This window comes from Lemur catta, chromosome 11 (genome assembly GCF_020740605.2).
Source record: "Lemur catta isolate mLemCat1 chromosome 11, mLemCat1.pri, whole genome shotgun sequence".
In the NCBI taxonomy this organism is placed as follows: domain Eukaryota; kingdom Metazoa; phylum Chordata; class Mammalia; order Primates; family Lemuridae; genus Lemur; species Lemur catta.
Genome location: NC_059138.1, coordinates 73,917,985 through 73,937,997, shown reverse-complemented (window position 1 = coordinate 73,937,997; position 20,013 = coordinate 73,917,985). Strand labels below are relative to the sequence as shown.

General features: G+C 35.9%; 2 protein-coding genes across 5 annotated transcripts in view; one reads left to right on the top strand and one right to left on the bottom strand.

Moving 5' to 3' along the window:
• The window catches only part of TAX1BP1 (Tax1 binding protein 1), an 89,706-nt gene that overhangs the window by 15,202 nt on the left and 54,491 nt on the right, over positions 1-20,013 (bottom strand). For all 4 annotated transcript variants that reach the window (XM_045564802.1, XM_045564803.1, XM_045564804.1 and 1 more), the window contains exons 12-14: positions 19,114-19,217; positions 15,197-15,322; positions 11,158-11,229 (exon numbers count right to left, since the gene is read on the bottom strand). In XM_045564802.1, coding sequence (XP_045420758.1) covers positions 11,158-11,229; positions 15,197-15,322; positions 19,114-19,217 — 302 coding nt within the window. The remainder of the gene's footprint in view (positions 1-11,157; positions 11,230-15,196; positions 15,323-19,113; positions 19,218-20,013) is intronic.
• Positions 1-20,013, top strand: part of JAZF1 (JAZF zinc finger 1) — a 383,233-nt gene that overhangs the window by 345,160 nt on the left and 18,060 nt on the right. The gene's annotated exons all lie outside the window — the stretch shown is intronic.

Genomic DNA, 20,013 nt, shown 5'->3' with positions numbered 1-20,013 from the left:
TAAAAACAAGAAGCAAGTTAAGTAGGGAGGCAGCACAGCATGGTGGAACAGAGTAAAGCTGACCTAAATTTGATCATCAGCACTAATAACTCTCAGGAATTTATCTTCTCTAAGCCTTGGAGGACTAGGAAGAAATGGGAGCAATGTTTAGAACATAGCAGACACTCAAAAGATGTCTCCTCATCTCTTGCCCTGACTCAAAAACCCAAGAAGCTGCTATAATAATTCAAGACTATGAAAGTGGCATGTGAATACAGAAAAAGGGAGAAGTTTAATCCAAAAAAATATTTCACCATGATTCAAGAGAAAGAGAAAAAGGGCACGAAAGGAGTGAGTTAGAGATGATAAAACACTTCTACAGAAGATTAAGCAAATTAATTTAGAAAAGTATGGTTAAATTCTTCTATAAGCAGGCCAGGCGTAGTGGCTCACGCCTGTAATCCTAGCACTCTGGGAGGCCGAGGAGGGTGGATTGTTTGAGCTTAGCAGTTCGAAACCAGCCTGAGCAAGAGCGAGACCCCGTCTCTGCTAAAAATAGAAACAAATTATCTGGCCAACTAAAAAAATATATATACAGAAAAAATTAGCCGGGCATGGTGGCGCATGCCTGTAGTCCCAACTACTCGGGAGGCTGAGGCAGTAGGATCGTTTAAGCCCAGGAGTTTGAGGTTGCTGTGAGCTAGGCTTACGCCACGGCACTCACTCTAGCCCGGGCAACACAGCGACTCTGTCTCAAAAAAAAAAAAAAAAAAAAAATTCTTCTGTAAGCACACAATAAACTACCAAAACGGAGTCAAGTGACATCAAAAGATTTATGCACACATTGGTACAGTCAAGCAACTTTGTTGAGATTTCAACCTAATATGGCATTTACTCTAGTACTCCTCCTCTACCATCAAAGATACAATAAATCCTTTGCAAATGGGATACAGGGTAAGAAATGGACCAGTAAAACAAGCAGCTTTGATTCCTCATGAAGGAAACAGAATACAGGGTCATGAGCAAGACAATTAAGATTAGGCTCTTTTGCAAATCAGGAGATTGAAATCTCTCCTAGATTCTGTATAAGGGTAGATAATGAAACAGGAAAATTGTGGCTGAAGATGGAACTAGAGAGGTAAGTAGAGGCCAGATTAAGAGAAACTAAAACATAACTAAATACAATACATAATCATGGATTAGATCAGGGAGAAGGCGGCGATAAGGACAAACGAGGTACTAAGGATAATATTTGAATATGAATTGTGGGTTAGATGATAGTATTCTACCGGTGTTAAATTTCCTGAATTTGGCAACTGTAACATGGCTATCAGAGAGAAGATCCTTGTTCTTAGGGCACAATGTGGTACGATGTCCTCAACTTCCAGTTACTATCAAATTGTTGAAGAAATATATATACATATATAAAAACAGTGGGTGGGTAAAGAATATATATGATTGTTCACTGTACTATTTTTTTCAACTTCAGTTTGAAACTACCTAAAATTCAAGGGCCTCCATATTAAAAAATAGCTAGTTTCAACATATAATGGAAAAGAAAACCCCCTTTTCAAGAGGAACAACAAAAATACTTTAAATTTTTTAAAAAATCGTTTCAAACGCATATGAAGAAAATTATTAAAAATTCCTGGAAAGACATAAAAGGACACTCAAAAAACACATCCCATATCCCTTGTTCTTCATTAAGAGATAGAAATACCACCAAGGTGTTAGTTACCCTTAATTTCTACACTTAATATCAATAAAAACACCAACAATTTTTTCTGGAGCTAGAAAAGTTGACACTAAAATCGATATAAAAAATAAACATGCAAGAAAATCCAGGAAACACTGAAAAGAATAAATTATGGAAGGGATTAACCCTGCCAAATATCAAAATAGACTACAAATCTATCATTAAAACAGCATGGTATTAATATGCATAGACAGACCGATGGAACAGTACTGAAAGTACAGAAAAAGACCCAACTACATATGGAAAGCTATCATATAATAAACGTGGTATTTCAAATCATTGATTTAAAAAATGGGCATTTAGGGGAGAAAGTGGCACAAGATGACCAAATATTAGGTTATTAAGTATGGAATGTCCAATTTCCTTAAGTACTGACAGTTGATATGTTTGACACTTTTGGGGGTTTTTTTTTCTGGGTTTATTTTCCCCCCACTGTGAAGGTACATCCTCATTCTTTCAAACGCATGGTTTGGTTTGTGATTATCTTTTGAAAAAATTTTTTGTAGACCAATTTTTGTGAAACTATGGGTATGTCAAAAATTCATGTTGTTTTTGACTATGACTTCCATCCTGGAACCAATGCAGCACAGACAGCTTGAAATATCAATGAAGTGTTTAAGAATGTGACTAATGAATGCACAGTACGTCGATGGTTTCAGCAGTTCCATTCTGATGATTTTCATCTTGAAAATGAGCCACGTGGGCGACCTGAGACCAAGGTGGATAATGATGAGCTGAAAGCTGTAATGGAAGCGAATCTACCTCAACCTATGCATGAATTAGCAACAAGGTCTGACGTTACTATTCCAACAATCCTGGACCATTTGAAACAAATCAGCAAGGTAAAGAAGCTGGACAGATGGGTACCACATGAATTAAATGAGCGTAAGCATAGAAATTATCTCGAAGCTTGCCTTTCTTTGCTGACACAACATAAAGGTGAATCATTTCTACACTGTATCGTTACGTGTGATGAAAAACAGCTTCTATTTGACAATCACCAAGTGTTTGGCACAATGGTTGGATAAAGATGAAGTGCCAAAACACAGTCCAAAACTGAATATTCATCAAAAAAAGCTAATAGTGTCTAATTGGTGGTCCAGTGCTGGTATTATCCACTACAGCTTCATGAAACATGGTTAATCAATTACAGCAGATGTCTACTGCAACCAGTTGGACAAAATAATGAGGACACTTATGATTAAGCAACTGAGATTGGTCAATAGAGACAGGCCAATCCTCCTGCAAGACCACATGTCGCAAAAACAACGCTGCTCAAACTACAGAAGTTGGATTTGGAAACTCTCTGTCATCCACCATATTCACCAGACCTCGCACCAACTGACTGATCACTTCCTTCCAGGCTTTGAACCACATCTTGAAAGGAAAAATATTTAATTCTCAATAAGCTGTGGAAAACGCCTTTCACAATTTCATCACCACTTGCTCTCCAGGCTTCTTGGCTGCTGGCATAAGCAAGCTACCATATTAAGATGGCAAAACGGTGTTGATAGTTTAGGTGCATACTTTGATTAATTGTACTGCTTCTTGTTTGGGATGTAACAAACTAAACTTTTGATTCAAAATCATACATTTCATATTTAATGACTTAAATATCCAGCAATTATCCCTGCGAACAAATATAAAATTGAACTATCTACACAAGCAAACACCTTCAGAAGAACCGAAAATCAGGTAAGCAATCATACTACCTGGTTTTAGCATTATATCAAGGAAAGAGGCACTGAAGAGGATAGAAAAGACAATCTTACATTGCCTATGCCACCACTCCTCCATCCCCCAGTATTGCCACACCAGCATACCCAGTGGAGGGAGAATCTGTGTGTCCAGGGGAAGAAGAGTGAAGTGATTGTGGGACTATGCATTGAAACAGGGCTGCCCTGGCACAGGGGAACACAGTACAGGGCAGAATTCTGATAGTGCCCATGGAGGGAGCATTAGACCAGCCCAGCCAAGGAGAAATCCTCCTGGAGTTCTGGCTAGCCCATCACCACCTAACAAAAAGCAGCCTGGGACCTGGACTAAATTTGTAAGGTAGTTGGGCCATAAGGGCTACAGTCCTTGGGCAATTCCTGCAGCTGTGCTGGCTAGGAGCCAGTGAACTTAGGGTACACAACCACAGGCAGTATAACTCAGGGAATCTTCTTCTGTTTGGGGTAAGGAAAGGGAAAAGATCAGAGGACTTTGTTTTTCAACTTGGGTATAAGCTCAACCACAGTAAAATAAAGAATCAAACTCCTGAATCTCCTGAGTCCAGGCCTTAGTTCCTGAAAGGACCCACCCTGGGCCAGAAAGAAACATGCTGCCCTAAAGGGAAAAACTGAGTCCTAGCAAGATTCACACCCTGCTGATGAAAGAGCCCTTGGGCTTTAAATAAACACCAGAGGTAGCCAGGCAAAAGTCACCACGGGCTTTAGATAGGACTAGACTGGCTTCAAGTGTGACCTGGCACTGGTGGCCACAAGAGAGAACTATGTCACTCCTCGCCCAACTCCATCAGCCCAGCGCAGAGTGTGAGGGAGGAGAGTGAGAAAGAAACTTTGCCTGGTAATCCAGGGAATTCTCCCGTATCTTACCCCAAGTGAGTATACCAGCAGTCTGCAAATGGGATCACATCAAACTAAAAAGCTTCTGCATAGCAAAGAAAACAAGCAACAAAGTGAAGAGACAACCCACAGAATGGAAGAAAACATTTGCAAATTACCCATCTAACAGGGGATTAATAACTAGAATACATAAGGAGCTCCAACAACTCAATAGGAAAAAACCAAATGATCTAATTAAAAAATGGGGAAAGGATCTGAATAGACATTTCTCAAAATAAGACATACAAAAGGCGAACATATAAATGAAAAAGTGTTCAACATCATTAGTCTTCAGAGAAATGCAAATCAAAACTACAATAAGATAGCATCTCACCCCAGTTAAAATGGCTGTCATCAAAAAGACAGGCAATAATGAATGCTTGTACACTATTGGTGGGAATGTACATTAGTGCAACCACTATGGAGAACAGTACAGAGGCTCCTCAAAAAACTAAAAACAGAACTACCATATGAACCAGCAATCCCACTGTGGGTTTATATCCAAAGGAGGGGAAATCTGCACTCCCATGTTTACTGCAGCACTATTCGCAATAGCCAAGATTTGGAATCAACCTAAGTGTCCATCAGTGGATGAGCAGATAAAGAAATTGTGGTTATATACATAATGGAATATTATACAGCCACAAAAATGAAGTCTTGCCATTTGCAACGCCATGGCTGGAACTGGAGAATATTGTGTTAAGTGAAATAAGCCAAGCACAGAAGGATAAATCTCACAGGTTCTCACTCAAATCTGGGAGCTATATATTAAAAACAATTGATCTCATGGAGACAGAGTAGAATAATGGTCACCAAAGGCTGAGAAGGGTAGCAGGGAAGGGAGGGGATAAAATGGGATGGTTAATGAGCGTTAAAAATATAGTTAGAATGAACAATATTTGATAGCACAACAAAGTGACTAAAGTCAACAATAAGTTAGTGTATACTTTGAAATAACTAAAAGAATGGAATTGGAATGTTCCTAACACAAAGAAATAATAAATGTCTTAAGTGAAAGATACCTCAATTACCCTGATTTGATTAATTCACACTGTATACCTGCATCAAAACATCACATGTGCCCTATAAAGATATACAATTATTATGTACCCACAATAATTAAAAAGAAAAAAGGAAAAAAAATGGGCATTTTGATCAATGTATTTGGATAACTGAATAGCAATTTAGAAAGAGGTAAACTTAGATCCATTCCTTATGCCATACCCAAGAACAAATTCTAAATGGATAAGAGATCTGAATGTCAAAAAAAACAGAAACTATACAAGTATTAGAAGAAAACATAGGTGAATTCCACTATAACCTGGGTGTAAGGAATGCTTTCTACGGAATACTAAAAATTCAGATGTAATACATAAGTGATTCTCAAAGCTGAAAATAAATCAGAACCACCTGGAAGGTTTGTCAACACATATTTTGAGGCATCAACCCCAGAGTTTCTGATTCAGCAGGTCTGGTGGGTGAGTAGTGCCCAAATATCTGCATTTCTAACAAGTTTCCAGGTGATGCTATTACTGCTGGTCAAGGCAGTACCACACTTTAAACTACACAAAAATAAGGAACCTTTGCAAGGTAAAAGCAGTGTAAGTATAGTCAAAAGACAAATGATAAACTGGGAGGAAATCTTTGCTACATATCTCTCTTTCTCACACACAAATAAAGAGCTAATACCTCTAATAAAGTAAAAACTATATGTAACAAATTGAGTAAACCCAAAATCTTAGAGAATAATGAGCCAAAGATAAGAACTCACGAAAAAAGATATAACTGAGATGTTTAACCTTAGTCATAACAGAGATGCAAATTAGAACTGCACTCAGATACCATTCCTCATCATATATGCAAAAATTACAAAGCCCGATTATAATTTCTATGGGGAAACAGGTCCACTTCTCATACATTGCTAGTAGAAATGCAAAATATTAATATTATAAACCCAGTGAATGGGAACTGGGCAGTATCTAATCAAACTATACATGTATTTGCCCTTCAATCCAGCAATCATACTTCTAGGAATTTACTTTGAAGGCACCCCTCTAAACAATAGAAAAGTATATAAACATAAAATTTTCCATTGTAGCATTATTTGTAAAACAATAGAAACTACCACAATGCCCAAATGTATGAGTTTGGGCATGTATTGTTTATATATACCATAAATTATGTACAAATAATAGAACACTATACAGCTATTAAAAAAGACTGAGGATTTCTATGAATTTCATTTATGGTGGGATGTTCAGAATCCACTGTTAAGTGAAAAAAGCATACACAGGTTGAGCATCTCTACTCCAAAAATCCAAAATTCGAAATGCTCTAAAATCCAAATTTTTTGAGCCCCAACAGTAGTAGAAAGTTCTACACCTGCCACATTATTTTTTCACTGTACTAATGGTATGTATATTTTTACTCTTAAGTACATACATGTGAATAAGTGTAAGAAAATGACTGTTTATCTGTAGCATATAAATTCAGAGTCAGGAATAACAGTGATGCCAAATCACCACAGATTGTCCATGTGGGTAGCTAAGATAGTGACACCTTTGCTCTCTGATGGCTCAATATAATAATTTTATTTCATGCACAAAATTATTAAAAATGTTGTATAAAACTGGCCGGGCGCGGTGGCTCACGCCTGTAATCCTAGCACTCTGGGAGGCCGAGGCAGGTGGATCGTTTGAGCTCAGGAGTTCGAGACCAGCCTGAGGAAGAGCGAGACCCCCATCTCTACTAAAAATAGAAAGAAATTATATGGACAACCAAAAATATACAGAAAAAATTAGCCAGGCATGGTGGTGCATGCCTGTAGTCCCAGCTACTTGGGAGGCTGAGGCAGGAGGATTGCTTGAGCCCAGGAGTTTGAGGTTGCTGTGACCTAGGCTGATGCCACGGCACTCTAGCCCGGACAACAGAGTAAGACTCTGTCTCAAAAAAAAAAAAAAAAGGTTGTATAAAACTACCTTTAGGCTATGTATGTAAAGTTTATACAAAACAAATGAACTTTATGTTTAGACTTGGGTCCCATTCCCCAAGATATCTCATGTACATGCAAATATTCCAAAATCCAAAAACAATTGTGAAATCCGAAACACTTCTGGGTGCCAAGCATTTCAGATAAGGAATACTCAACCTCTGCTAACTTTTCAGGAAAAAAAGGGACATAAGAAAATAAATGTGCTTATTTTTGAAAAAGAAAAACAAAAAAGTAAAAATTGGATTGGGAGAGGATGGAGTAGAAGTGGGTAGAAGAAAAGTGATATTTCTCCGAGTATACCTTTTTGTATAGTTTGGACTTTGGAAAAACATGTTAATGTTCTACATCTTCAACAAATAAAAATCACCAAGGACAGGGAGGAAAATCTGAAACTGAACCCAAACAGAAACAAATATACCCACATATATTTCAAAAGAGAATGAGATAGAGAAAGACAAGGACAAGCTAATGCAAGTAACATTTGAACACAGTATACTGACAGACTAAGAGGCAAAAGAAGAATGCAATCTTAACTCTCTTAATAGATTTCCTTCTCTTAGTGACTAGCAATTCTGAAACTGTTTTATGTGGATTTGGATTTAGCAAATGTGTTGGTATTATTGAGCACCAGTATTTGCACCATAGAGGGAGTATACAAAAGGCAAATGAGGGAAGCAAGGAAAAACCCTATGGTGTTGAACTGGGACTGATACCTAGAATATAAATGTTTTTTAGATCTGCCCACTGAAAGGATCTGGAAGCAATGAGCACCACCAATACTAAGCACAACTAGGGCCCATTACTTTGGTTTCGACTAATAAGGAACTGGGACTCCTTAGAGTCAACTAATTCAAGAGTTAGACAAGAGCTTCTTTCTTATATAAATGGTTGACTCCAAAGATGCGATAAGAAAGGTACAAGAGGAGCCTACGACATCTTGAAGTACCAGAGAGAAATTAAATTAAAAAAATCAACATCCTTTTCATATTAGGCATACTAGGGACCAGCTTGAAGGTGCTCCCACTGACCAAATCTGGAAGTATATGAAGTTAATTAAGAACAGTAATAAATTATAATCCACTAAAAAGAGTTCATACTGATGATTGTCAGGTAAGAAAACAGATGACTCATACATAACAGACATACAGATGGATGGATGATACATGGATGGAAAGAGAGAGACACCCAAACATAAATTTAAAAACATATACATACATATAAACAGTCTTGCATCACTTTAACAGGGATGCATTCTGAGAAATGCGTCATTAGGTGATTTCATCACTGTGCGAACATTGTGCGAACGTCATAGAATGTAGTTACAAAAACCTAAATGGTATAGCCTGATGCTTCTAGGCTACATGTACAGCACGTTACTGTATTGAGTACTGCAGGCAAATGTAACATAATGCTAAGTATTTGTGTATACAAATGTATCTAAACACAAAAAAGGTACAGTAAAAGAACAGTATTATAATCTTATGGAACAACTGCCACATAAGCATCGTTATACAGCCCATGACTACACACACACACACTACACACACCACAGTATTAAATATATATATATATCCACATTTATATATATATACACACACACACACACACACACACACACACACACATATGCATGTATTTGGTCTTTTTTCCTAGTTCCTTGCAGAGCTCCTAAAACCCTTGGAATTTCCTGAGTGATAAAAGTGTCTTTTGTTATTCAGTAAGGAGTCCTTTAGACCATACTGCTAACAAAGTGACTCATGGTAGGCCCTCTAGTATTTCCAGAGGGGCTGGTCACCAGAAGGATCAAACGTGATTAGAAGAATTTCAGGACCACCCTCTACCACCACCACCGCATCCGAGAAGAAGGTACCTGGAATTGAGTTAAATCACTTGGCCAATGATGACTTGATCAATCATGCCTATGAAATGAAGCCCGAGATAAAAAAACAACGAAGCTTGGAGGACTTCCTAGTTAATGAACATATCCATGTTCTAGGAAGGCAACACACCGGAAAGGACATGCAAGATATGTGCCATCACCACCCCCAACCTTGCATATGTATCTCTTCCATTTGGCTGTTCCTGAGTTGTATCCTTTGTAGTAAAACTATAATCATTAGTGTTTTCATGAATTCTGTGAATTTCATGAATTCATTCTAACACAATACCTAGTGGGGTAGAGGAGAACAGTTGCAGGAACTCCTGAATTTGTAATCAGCTGGGAAGAAGTATGGGTATCCTGGGGATCCCACTCATAGCTGGCATCTTAAATGGGAGTAGTCTTGTGAGACCTAGCCCTTAAACTATGGAGTCTGTGCTAACCCAGTAGTTGGTATAAGAATTGAATTGAATTGTAGGACACCAGTTGGTATCAGAAAACTGTTGCTGGAATACCACCATATAGATGTACATAAAGGACAAACGAAGGTTCTTCCTTATAGTATTAATAGAATGCCAACGGACAAACGTGGAAGAAGTGATAGAGCTGAAAAACCAGAATTTCACAAATATCACAGTAACCCCATCCAACGTTGAGGTCTATCTTGCACTCAGAATAGCTGTTTTACTATGCATGGTTTTGTAACATCTTTATGGGTCATTTGGAAAACTACTGGTTTACTGAGGTATGTAGACCTTTTAAATGCTGGCACATTTAGCTATATAATAAAAAAAAATTCACGATCTAAACAGTACCACCTGCCTCATTAGAAAAGCTTGTCAACATTAGGAAGTGTCAAGCTCATGGTAGAAGATAAAAGTTTTCCAAAATTCTAGTTTTTACTTAAAAATTAAGCTTAAATTTCACAGTGGCAACAAATTATCAATTGTTTTTCCTTAAGGTAACTTCATTTCTTTTCAAGAAAATATCTACCAAATATCCAAGTCTGAATAACCAAATTTTGTTGTTCTTTAAAGTAAAAATAGTGTTCCATGAAAAAAGAGGCCAGTTCAACAAACAGCTCAACCACACAGTGCTTTACCTTTAGATAAAAGTACTGTATCACATACTTCATTAGGCAGAAGAGCTTTAGGAATTCCATTTCATCACACAGAATATTAAAAAGACATGTACCCAAGGGTCAAGGTTCAATAAAATTAACACTTTTTTACTGTTTCATTATCTTCAATGAAACTGGCTTTTTTATTCTTTACTGTGAGCACATGGTGGTGATGTATATAATAGCTACTGATGCAGTTTGGTGCTACTGTATTAATTCATAATAATATGCAAGCAGTTTTCCCACCATTGCTTTCATACCAATAGTGCAAATGTAACAGACTAGGGGGAAAAAAATCAAATAATGTTGTAGTATTATTATGAAAATAGTTTTATCTTTGCAGAACCCTGAAAGGGGGTGGGAGACTCCCAAAGGACCACAGACCACACTTTGAGAAATGCTACACAACAGTGTTTCTTACAATTCAAATTTATACTTCTGTTAGAATGTTAGGTTACACTAGAAGTCATTAAACAACTTTGAAGACATTTCCTGTTACAGAAGAAAACCAGATAAACATTAAATGTAATTTTTTAAAATGTCACTGTTTTCCTAAATTTGAACACTGTAAAATTTCTTTATTGTTAAACAATATGTAACAAAGACCAAACTATTCAACACTCAAGCATTTTTCTCATATTCTAAAGTAAATATTTAACTAAAAACATTTTTCACTAAGGGTCTTAATATTTGTCTCAGTCTTTTCTTTAGTCATTTTCTTTATAAAGACCACCTTCACATGTACTACAAGATGTGTCTCTTCATAAAGCTGTATATCATTCAGTGTCATGTGATATGTATTTTTGAAAGTACATTGCTAAATACCTTCTCCCTGGAAAGGTTTTCCAAATGTGAAGACAGACCATTTATTTCCTTGTCTTTCTCTGCCAGTTGAAGCTGCATAAAGAAAGAAATTATCATTAATTTTTTCCATTATCTATTCCCTCCTTACATTGAGATCTAATTTATGCTATTCTGTGAAAATAATTCCTATTACCAAATCCATGTATTTTCCTCAGTTCTTATTCTTTGACTTCTCTGAATTACTCGTCATTATAGACCAACTTCTCTTATTCTTAAAACTATTATATTTCCTGGGTGTATGTGAAACTGCATCAATATTGTCATCCTTCTATGTTCTTTTTTTGTGTCTGTTTTTCTTCCCAATAACAAATATGGGTATTCTCCAAAGTTTCTTCTCTGGCTTCCACTCTCTATATTCTCTCTGAAAACTCACTTTGTTACATGTCTTCCAACTATCATCCATCCCCATGGGAATAAATCACAAATATTAATTCATGTACCACTTTCCCTCCTTCCCAAGCTCCAAATCTGCCTTTTTAATTAATGGTTAGACATGTTTTCATTGTAGTCTTTCCTTCATTATAAAAACAAAATGTCCCCAGTCTACTTTCCAACTTTTGTTAACAAGTATCACTCTTGGAGCACACCGTGATTAAAGCTCAAAAACTATGTCAAAGTACTCCTTCCCTTCTTCTCTTCCTCCACTCCCCAACACTTCCAATCTCTAAGCCATTCACTCACTCAAAAATCACTCACTGATCACCTATTACAGCATAAGCATTAATGGATACAAATACAAATAGAACCATTCTTCAGTGGTTGTTCCCTAAAGATGTCTTTCAAAGCTTCTTTTGTAGACTCATGTCCTATTCAGTGGTAGGTGATCAGGGAAGGTAGCCAAAAGGAGGTGGCTATTTTCAATTCATTCTAAGAATATGTCTACCTGATTTCCTCACCTTCAAACCCTTCCTACCTATAAATCCTCCTCAGTGCTACCAAATTATTACTTCAATAAATATGAAATGTCCGATTTCGAATCAGAAGTTCAGTTTACTGTATCTCAAACAAGAAGCAGTATAATTAATCAAAGTATGCACCTAAACTATTGACACAATTTTGTCATCTAAACAGTAGCTTTTTTATGCCAGCAGCAAAAGAAGCCTGGAGAACAAGTGGCGGTGAAATCAAGAAAGGCATTTTCCACAGCTTCTTGAGAATTGAATATTTGTCCATGCAAGAAGTGGTCCAAAGCCTGGAAGAAGTGGTAGTCAGTTGGTGCAAGGTCTGGTGAATATAGTGGATGACAGAGTTTCCAAGCCCAGCCTCTGTAGTTTGAGCAGTGCTGTTTGTGCAACATGTGGTCGAGTGTTGTCTCGCAAGAGGATTGGCCTGTCTCCAGTGACCAATCTCAGATGCTTGATCGCAAGCACCCTCATCATTTCATCCAATTGGTTGCAGTGGACATTTGCTGTAATTGACCAGGTTTCATGAAGCTGCTGTAGTGGATAATACCAGCATTTGACCACCAAACAGACATCATTAGCTTTTTTTGATGAATATTCAGTTTTGGACTGTGTTTTGCCACTTCATCTTTATTCAACCATTATGCCAAACCCTTGCGATTGTAAAAAATAATCTGTTTTTCATCGCATGTCACAACATGGTGTAGAAATGGTTTGCCTTTATGTTGTGACAGCAAAGAAAGGCAAGCTTTGAGACGATTTTTCTGCCAATGCACCTTTAATTCATGTGGAACCCATCTATCCAGCTTCTTTAACTTGCCCATTTGTTTCAAATGGTCCAATATCATTGGAATACTAATGTTAAACCTTGCTGCTAATTCACTCATAGGTTGAGATAGATTCTCTTCCACTACCACTTTCAGTGCATCATTATCCACATTTCAGGTTGACCACATGGCTCATTTTCAAGATTAAAATCACCAGAATGGAACTTTTCAAACAATCAATATACTGTGCATTCATTAGCCACATCTTCCCCCAAACACTTTGTTGACATTTTGAGCTGTCTACGCAGCACTGGTTCCACGGTGGAACTCACATTCAAAAATAACACAAATTTTTTACTTATCCATGGTTTCACAAAAATTGTTCTAAAAAAAATTTGAAAGATAATCACAAGCCAAAATGTGTGTTTGAAAGGATGAAGATATATCTTCACAATAAAAATAAAACAAGAAATGTCAAGATGAAATGTCAGAGACATCAACTGTAAAATTTAGTACTTCAGGAAATGAGACATTTCATACTCAATAACCTGATATTTTCAAAAACAATCACCCTAGCTAGATCCCTTTTATCCTAGAAAATTCTTAACAGCAGCTAGCACCCAAATTCCATTTTAGGCCTTACAAAATCTGGCTTCAAGCTATCATTCAAGTCTAATCTATTCCATCACAGATATTAAAATCTTGTTTCTCAAGATTGATCAGTTTGCAGACTACCCTTTCCACTTTTGACCTCCAAACCTGTTTTAATGCATTTCCATCTGCTTAGAATGCTGCTTCTTTCTTTTCCTAGCTCTGTTTCTCCTCCCCTCCAGCTTGGTCTTTCCAATGTCTAGTTTCTCCATGTCTTCTGCCTAAATATGCAATTGGGAACAACCCTAAGGTGCTCAAACTTATCAATCACGTGAATCTTTATCACATTTTGCCTTATCTGGTCAGTGTTAGTCTTGTCAAAACAGTATAAAATAAGCAAAAAGACATTAAATAAAAAGCCAAGCACATTTACCAGCTACATAATCTTAAATACATTGTTGACCCTCAATGCTCACTTTACCATTAACGAAACAAAAATATTATCTATTTAGCTTCCCATGGTTTGACATACAATTAACTAAGATGGTAAATATGAAAGCTTGTGAATACTACTCCTATACTTCTTGCAATCCCTACTAGATTATATTAATAAACTCTTTAAGCATAGCACTATGCCTTATATGATCACCCACATAATAGCTAACACAAGTGTTTTATGTATAATAGGCTCAATAAATATTTACTAAATCATTTTTCTGGTCAATAGCAAAAAACTTTCTTCATATAACTTTATGACTCACACTTAATAAATAAAGGAAGTTGAGAGTTATTGAAAACAATATCCACAGGAATCCCAGAAATAATAAGCTTATCAAATAAAAGTTTCAAAACATTATTCTAACAGTAGATGAAGGTTTAAAAGGACCGCCAGTAAAATTACCTTAGCCTGTCATGTGCCACCCTCTCCAGCCCCTACAGAGGAAACCTAAAGGAATTCTAATTTAAAACTCAGATTACAGGTACAACTAGTTACAATATAAGCAAACTTAAATCACTTAGAACTTCCTGGTCTTTAGTCACAAAAAAATGTAAATTTTAAGATTTATAAATATTTAAGATATATATCTTAAAATAGATCAAATTACACTTTATTCCTTAGAAGGAAAATATATTTCTACTTATTAATTAGCTAGACAGTCTATTAATTTTTTTCTCTAACATTCTTACAGACATCACTTATCATTTTGGTTTGTTACCTTATGTTATATTGGCAAAAATAATTTTCATTAATTAAGATTATGTCACTTACTTTGCAGTATTTCATTTGGGATCACAGTAATACACTTGGGTGATAAATTTTAAAACTCTAACAAAAGTTTTTAAAAATTATTGATGATATATTATTATACTCCAAAAAAGGGTCAAGGTCTTAAAATAGTTTCATAAACACAGTCATGTTTATTTCCACATGAATAGGAGGATAATGAAATCATAAGTCTTCATCTTTAAAAATAAACACAATTAAAAGACATTTTATTTTAATAAGCCATCTTAATTCATGAAATTAAAGCAACAACAGCAATGCATATGGTATCCATTTTCTCAGTGCATAGTTAATGAACTATATTCACATAACTAAATATATATTACATTTTATGAAAATACCTCAATTATCCATATTAAAAGTGTAAATTAGAGTAATAAAAATTATAGATAACACATTTTCAAAAGTACCAGCTACTATGCCTCAAGTTGACATACGATGAGTACCAAACTTACTTTATAACTGTCCTCTACTTCAGCTAGTTCAAGTTTTACATTTTCAGCAATTTTCACTTGTTCTTTCCATTTCAGCTCCATTTTTGCAAGTTCATCAGCATATTTATTGCATTTTGCTTTCTCATCCTAAATGAAATTAGCATAATTACCAAAAGATTTTAAATCCATATAAAGCAAACATACTTAGTTATGTGCTGAATATTTACTCTAACACTGTTGTAATAGTATAAAAACTGAAATAATCAAGTGTCTATCAATAGAAGACTGGATAAATCATTTTATATCCACAAAATAAAAGAGTATATATCTATTTTTTTTTTAATGGGATAGATGTATAGGTTGACAAGGAAAAAATGCCAAGATACATGAACTAAAAACAGCAAGTTGCAAAAACAAAATATGTAGTATAATCCCACTTTTGTTTATAAGTTGTTTTGCACAATTATATATGATGTCTACGTCAGTGTTGTGCAGAAAAATATAAGCCAAAATATTAATAGCTCTTATCTCTGGGGATCAGGATCATGGAGGTACTTTTTACCATTTATTTCTGTAACACTGTAATATTTCATAATAAGTATATATTACTTTTGCAAAGGGAGGAAATAAAAATCATATATTTAGAACATTATGATTTCCAGGCATTGATAAATGAAACTCTGGGATTTCCTGACCCAGATAATTTCCGGGTTCACTTCTTATACATTGCTCTTCTCTACAACCCAGAACATCATAAAGGAGGAGTTACAAATCATGACAAAAAGGTAAATAAGCCAATTTCATTTGGAACAATTTTGTTCAAGGTGCAAGTTTAGAATTGCTTTATAAATGGAGGAAAAAAAGATTTTTAAGCAAATAATGCTACATCAACTGAATACAGTACCATACATTCCATACTTCACACCATACACAAAAATTAACTCAAAATGGTTCACAGACCTAAATGTAAAACCTGACTATAAAACTTCTAGAAGACAACATAGGAGAAAATCTTCATCACCTTGGATTAAGCAAATGTTTCTCTGAACATAAAAAACACAAACATTGAAAAATTGATAAATAGTACTTTATCAAAATTAAAATTTTGCTTTTCTAAAAACATCATTAAGTAAATGAAAAGGCAAGCCACGAACTGGGAAAAAATATTCACCACACATATATCAGACAAAAGACTTGTAACCAGAATAAAAAACATTTACAACTCAAGATGAACTCAATTTTTTAAATGGCAAAAGATTTGACCACACACAAAAAGAAGATAAACAAATGGCCAATAAGCACAAAAGGAAAGATATTCAACATCATGTCATCATGGAAATGAAAATTAAAACCACAATGAGATATCACTACACACTCACTAGACTAGCTATGTAAAACGGTACAACCACCTTGCAAAACAGTTCAATAGTTACACATTCACCTACCATACTACCCAGGCATTTCACTCCTAGATATTTACTCAAGAGAAACAAAAAACCATATGTCCATAAAAAGACTTGCATACAAATGTTCTTAGCAGCTTTATTTGTAGCAGCCAAAAACAACCTCAAATGCCCACCAACTGGTGGTGACTAGATAAACAAATGATAAAACCATATAACGGGTTATAACCATCAGCAATAAAAAGGAATGAAAATAAGCAACAATATGGATAAATCTCAAAATAATTGTGCTCAAAGAGGGCAGGAAAAAAGGTACATACTGTATGACTTCATTTTATAAAATTGTATGAAAGGTAGGCTAATTAATAGTGGCAGAAAACAGGACAATGGCTTCCTAGAGATGGGGACAGAGATAGACATGTGTTGCAAGTAAGTACAAAAGAATATTAGGTGATGAAAATGTTATCTTGACATTGTAACAATAGTTTCTGTGTGTGTGTCAAAACTGATCAAATTGCACACTTCGAATATGCATAGTTCCATACATTTCAATTGTATCTCAATACAGCTGTTTTAAAAATGCACCTTTAGGAAGGATTTTGCTTGAAGGCACATTATTCTATCTTATTTTCAATAATATTTCTATATAATAAAATTTTTTTTAAATATTCATCCAGAATTATTTCATCCTTAACAAACAACTATTAATACTCTGAACTCAAGGGTAAAACTTTCTAATCAACTCTTCTACAGAAGGATTCTCTCGAGCCAAAAAAAAAAAAAAGGCTCACTTTAAAGTTTAAAAGATTTTATTATTTACAAGTAACATAAAATATTTTAAATTAATTACTACAGTAACACTGAGCTAATGTGTGAGCTTTATTTCATAGCTCTAAAACACACCCCTACCTACCCTACACGCACACAGACATACACATAACATCCCAAACCATTTAATTGAACAAAAATCGCAAACACAAAACATCTTTTCCTGTATACTCCAAGTCAGGTATAAATGAGAAACATTTTCCCTTGTCCTTAAATATTCTTGGAGTGAATGCTACCATGAAGGTTGCAAAACTGAAGTTTCAATGATGTTATTTAAAATAATCAAAATAAATAACACCATAAGAGACAACTCATTTGATTAACATTCCCTTTTTCCACTGTACAAATCTGGTCACTTTGGCCGGGCGTGGTGGCTCACGCCTGTAATCCTAGCACTGAGAGGCTGAGGCGGATGGATCTCTCGAGGTCAGGAGTTCGAGACCAGCCTGAGGAAGAGCGAGACCCTGCCTCTACTAAAAATAGAAAGAAATTATCTGGCCAACTAAAAATATATATAGAAAAAAAGTTAGCCGGGCATGGTGGCGCATGCCTGTAGTCCCAGCTACTCGGGAGGCTGAGGCAGTAGGATCACTTAAGCCGAGGAGTTTGAGGTTGCTGTGAGCTAGGCTGATGCCACAGCACTCACTATAGCCTGGGCAACAAAGCAAGACTGTCTCAAAAAAAATAAATGAATAAAAATAAAAATCTGGTCACTTTAAGATGTAAAATTCTTTACTATTATTACAGTAAATTTAAAAAGAGGGTGGGGCACTCACACCTGTAATACTAGCACTTTCAGAGGCCTGGGGGAGGAGGGTGCGGATCGCTTGAGGCCAGGAGTTCTAGACCAGCCTGGGCAACATAGTGAGATCCCCTCTCTACAAAAAAAAAAAATTAGCTGGGCATGGTGGAGCACACCTGTAGTCATAGCTATTTGGGAGGTTGAGATGGGAGGATCACTTGAGCCCAGGAGTTGAAGGTTGCAGTGAGCTATGATTGCATCACTGCACTCCAGCTTGGGCAACAAAGCAAGAGCCTGTCTCTTAAAAAAATAAAAAATACAGTGGCTCACACCCATAATCCTAGCACTTTGGGAGGCCTAGGAGGGAGGATTGCTTGAAGCCAGGAGCTAGAGACCAGCCTGAGCAAGAGCAAGACTCCATCTCTACTAAAAACAGAAAAAATTAGCCGGGCTTGGTGGCATTCATCTATAGTTCCAGCTCCTGGGGAGGCTCAAGCAGGAGGATTGCTTGAGATTAGGAGTTTGAGGTTGCAGTGAGGTATGATGCACTACACTGTAGCCTGGGCAACAGAGTGAGACCCTGTTTCAATCAGTAGATCGATCAATCAAAATAAAAATAAAATAAAAAGAATACTTCTCTTTTATGAAGTTCAAATATTTCCCATTAATTTTTGTAATAAAAAAAAACACACAATAATTTCCAACTTCAATTAACTACCTGCCCATTAGCCAAACAAGAACATTTTATTGGGTGAACAGAAAATGACTTCAGGATGATTTTACATAGCAGCCTGTATGAACAGGTACATAAAACACTGCCCCCCCCCCAATCATGCCAAATGCAAAAGTGAAACTAAGTAACACTACATGCACATGGAAAAGAAACCCCAGGATACCAATCATGCAAAACAAGAAAGACAAACTAAGCCATTTATATTTGATAAATCTATCTTTCACTTACTTACCTGCAAGAGTTGTTTATATTTATTGTACTTTTCTGTTTTGTCAGCAATTTCTTTGGTCATTTCACAGACTTGCCCCTTTGTTACCACATCAAACTCTGTCTCTGCTATAATGAGGCAGAAAGTAAGATTGTTAAGAAGTATTTTGCCCCTTATATTATCCCCCTGTTCAAAATAATTTAAAGGTCAGTATATTGTGAAATATAATAAATGGAGTGAAGGAGGAAACATCTATTCATATCTTAAGGTAAAAAGGATATATAAACTCTAGCTGAGGATTTTTAAATGTCAGTTTAGCCAGAATCAAGTTCACATTCAATAATGAAAGGATCTTTAATTTTTTTTAATTTGCTAAAAATAGTTCCAAAATGGCACAAAAATTGTTCTTATATAACTGAATAGACAGGTGAAGTAGCAAAGCCATACTCTTTGAGAATACATTTTTTTTTTCCAGAGATAGAGTTTCACTATATTGCCCAGGCAGGCCTCCAACTCTTGGGCTCTAGAGATCCTGCAGCCTGAGCCTCCAGAGAGCTGAGATTACAGGCATGAGTCAATGTGCCTGGCTGAGAATACATTTCAAATCATTCTTCTAGTCCTTCATTACCATTCACTAAGTCTTTTATTAAGTAAATACTCTATCATATTAGGTACTATGGAAGATACACAGAAATGGAAAGCTCGATCCTGACTTACAGAGGCTGAACCTAATTAAATATTTAATAGTCTAGGATATTTACATTTAAAAGGACTTAAATATCAATTACCCTACACACTAAACAAGGAAATACTCTTTCTCTGGTACTTACTTTCATTACTGTCAAATTTACATAAAAGTGATAAAAATTAGGACAGGTGAAAACAGAGTTAATTCAAACTTTCATGTTATTCGTGCATTCAGCT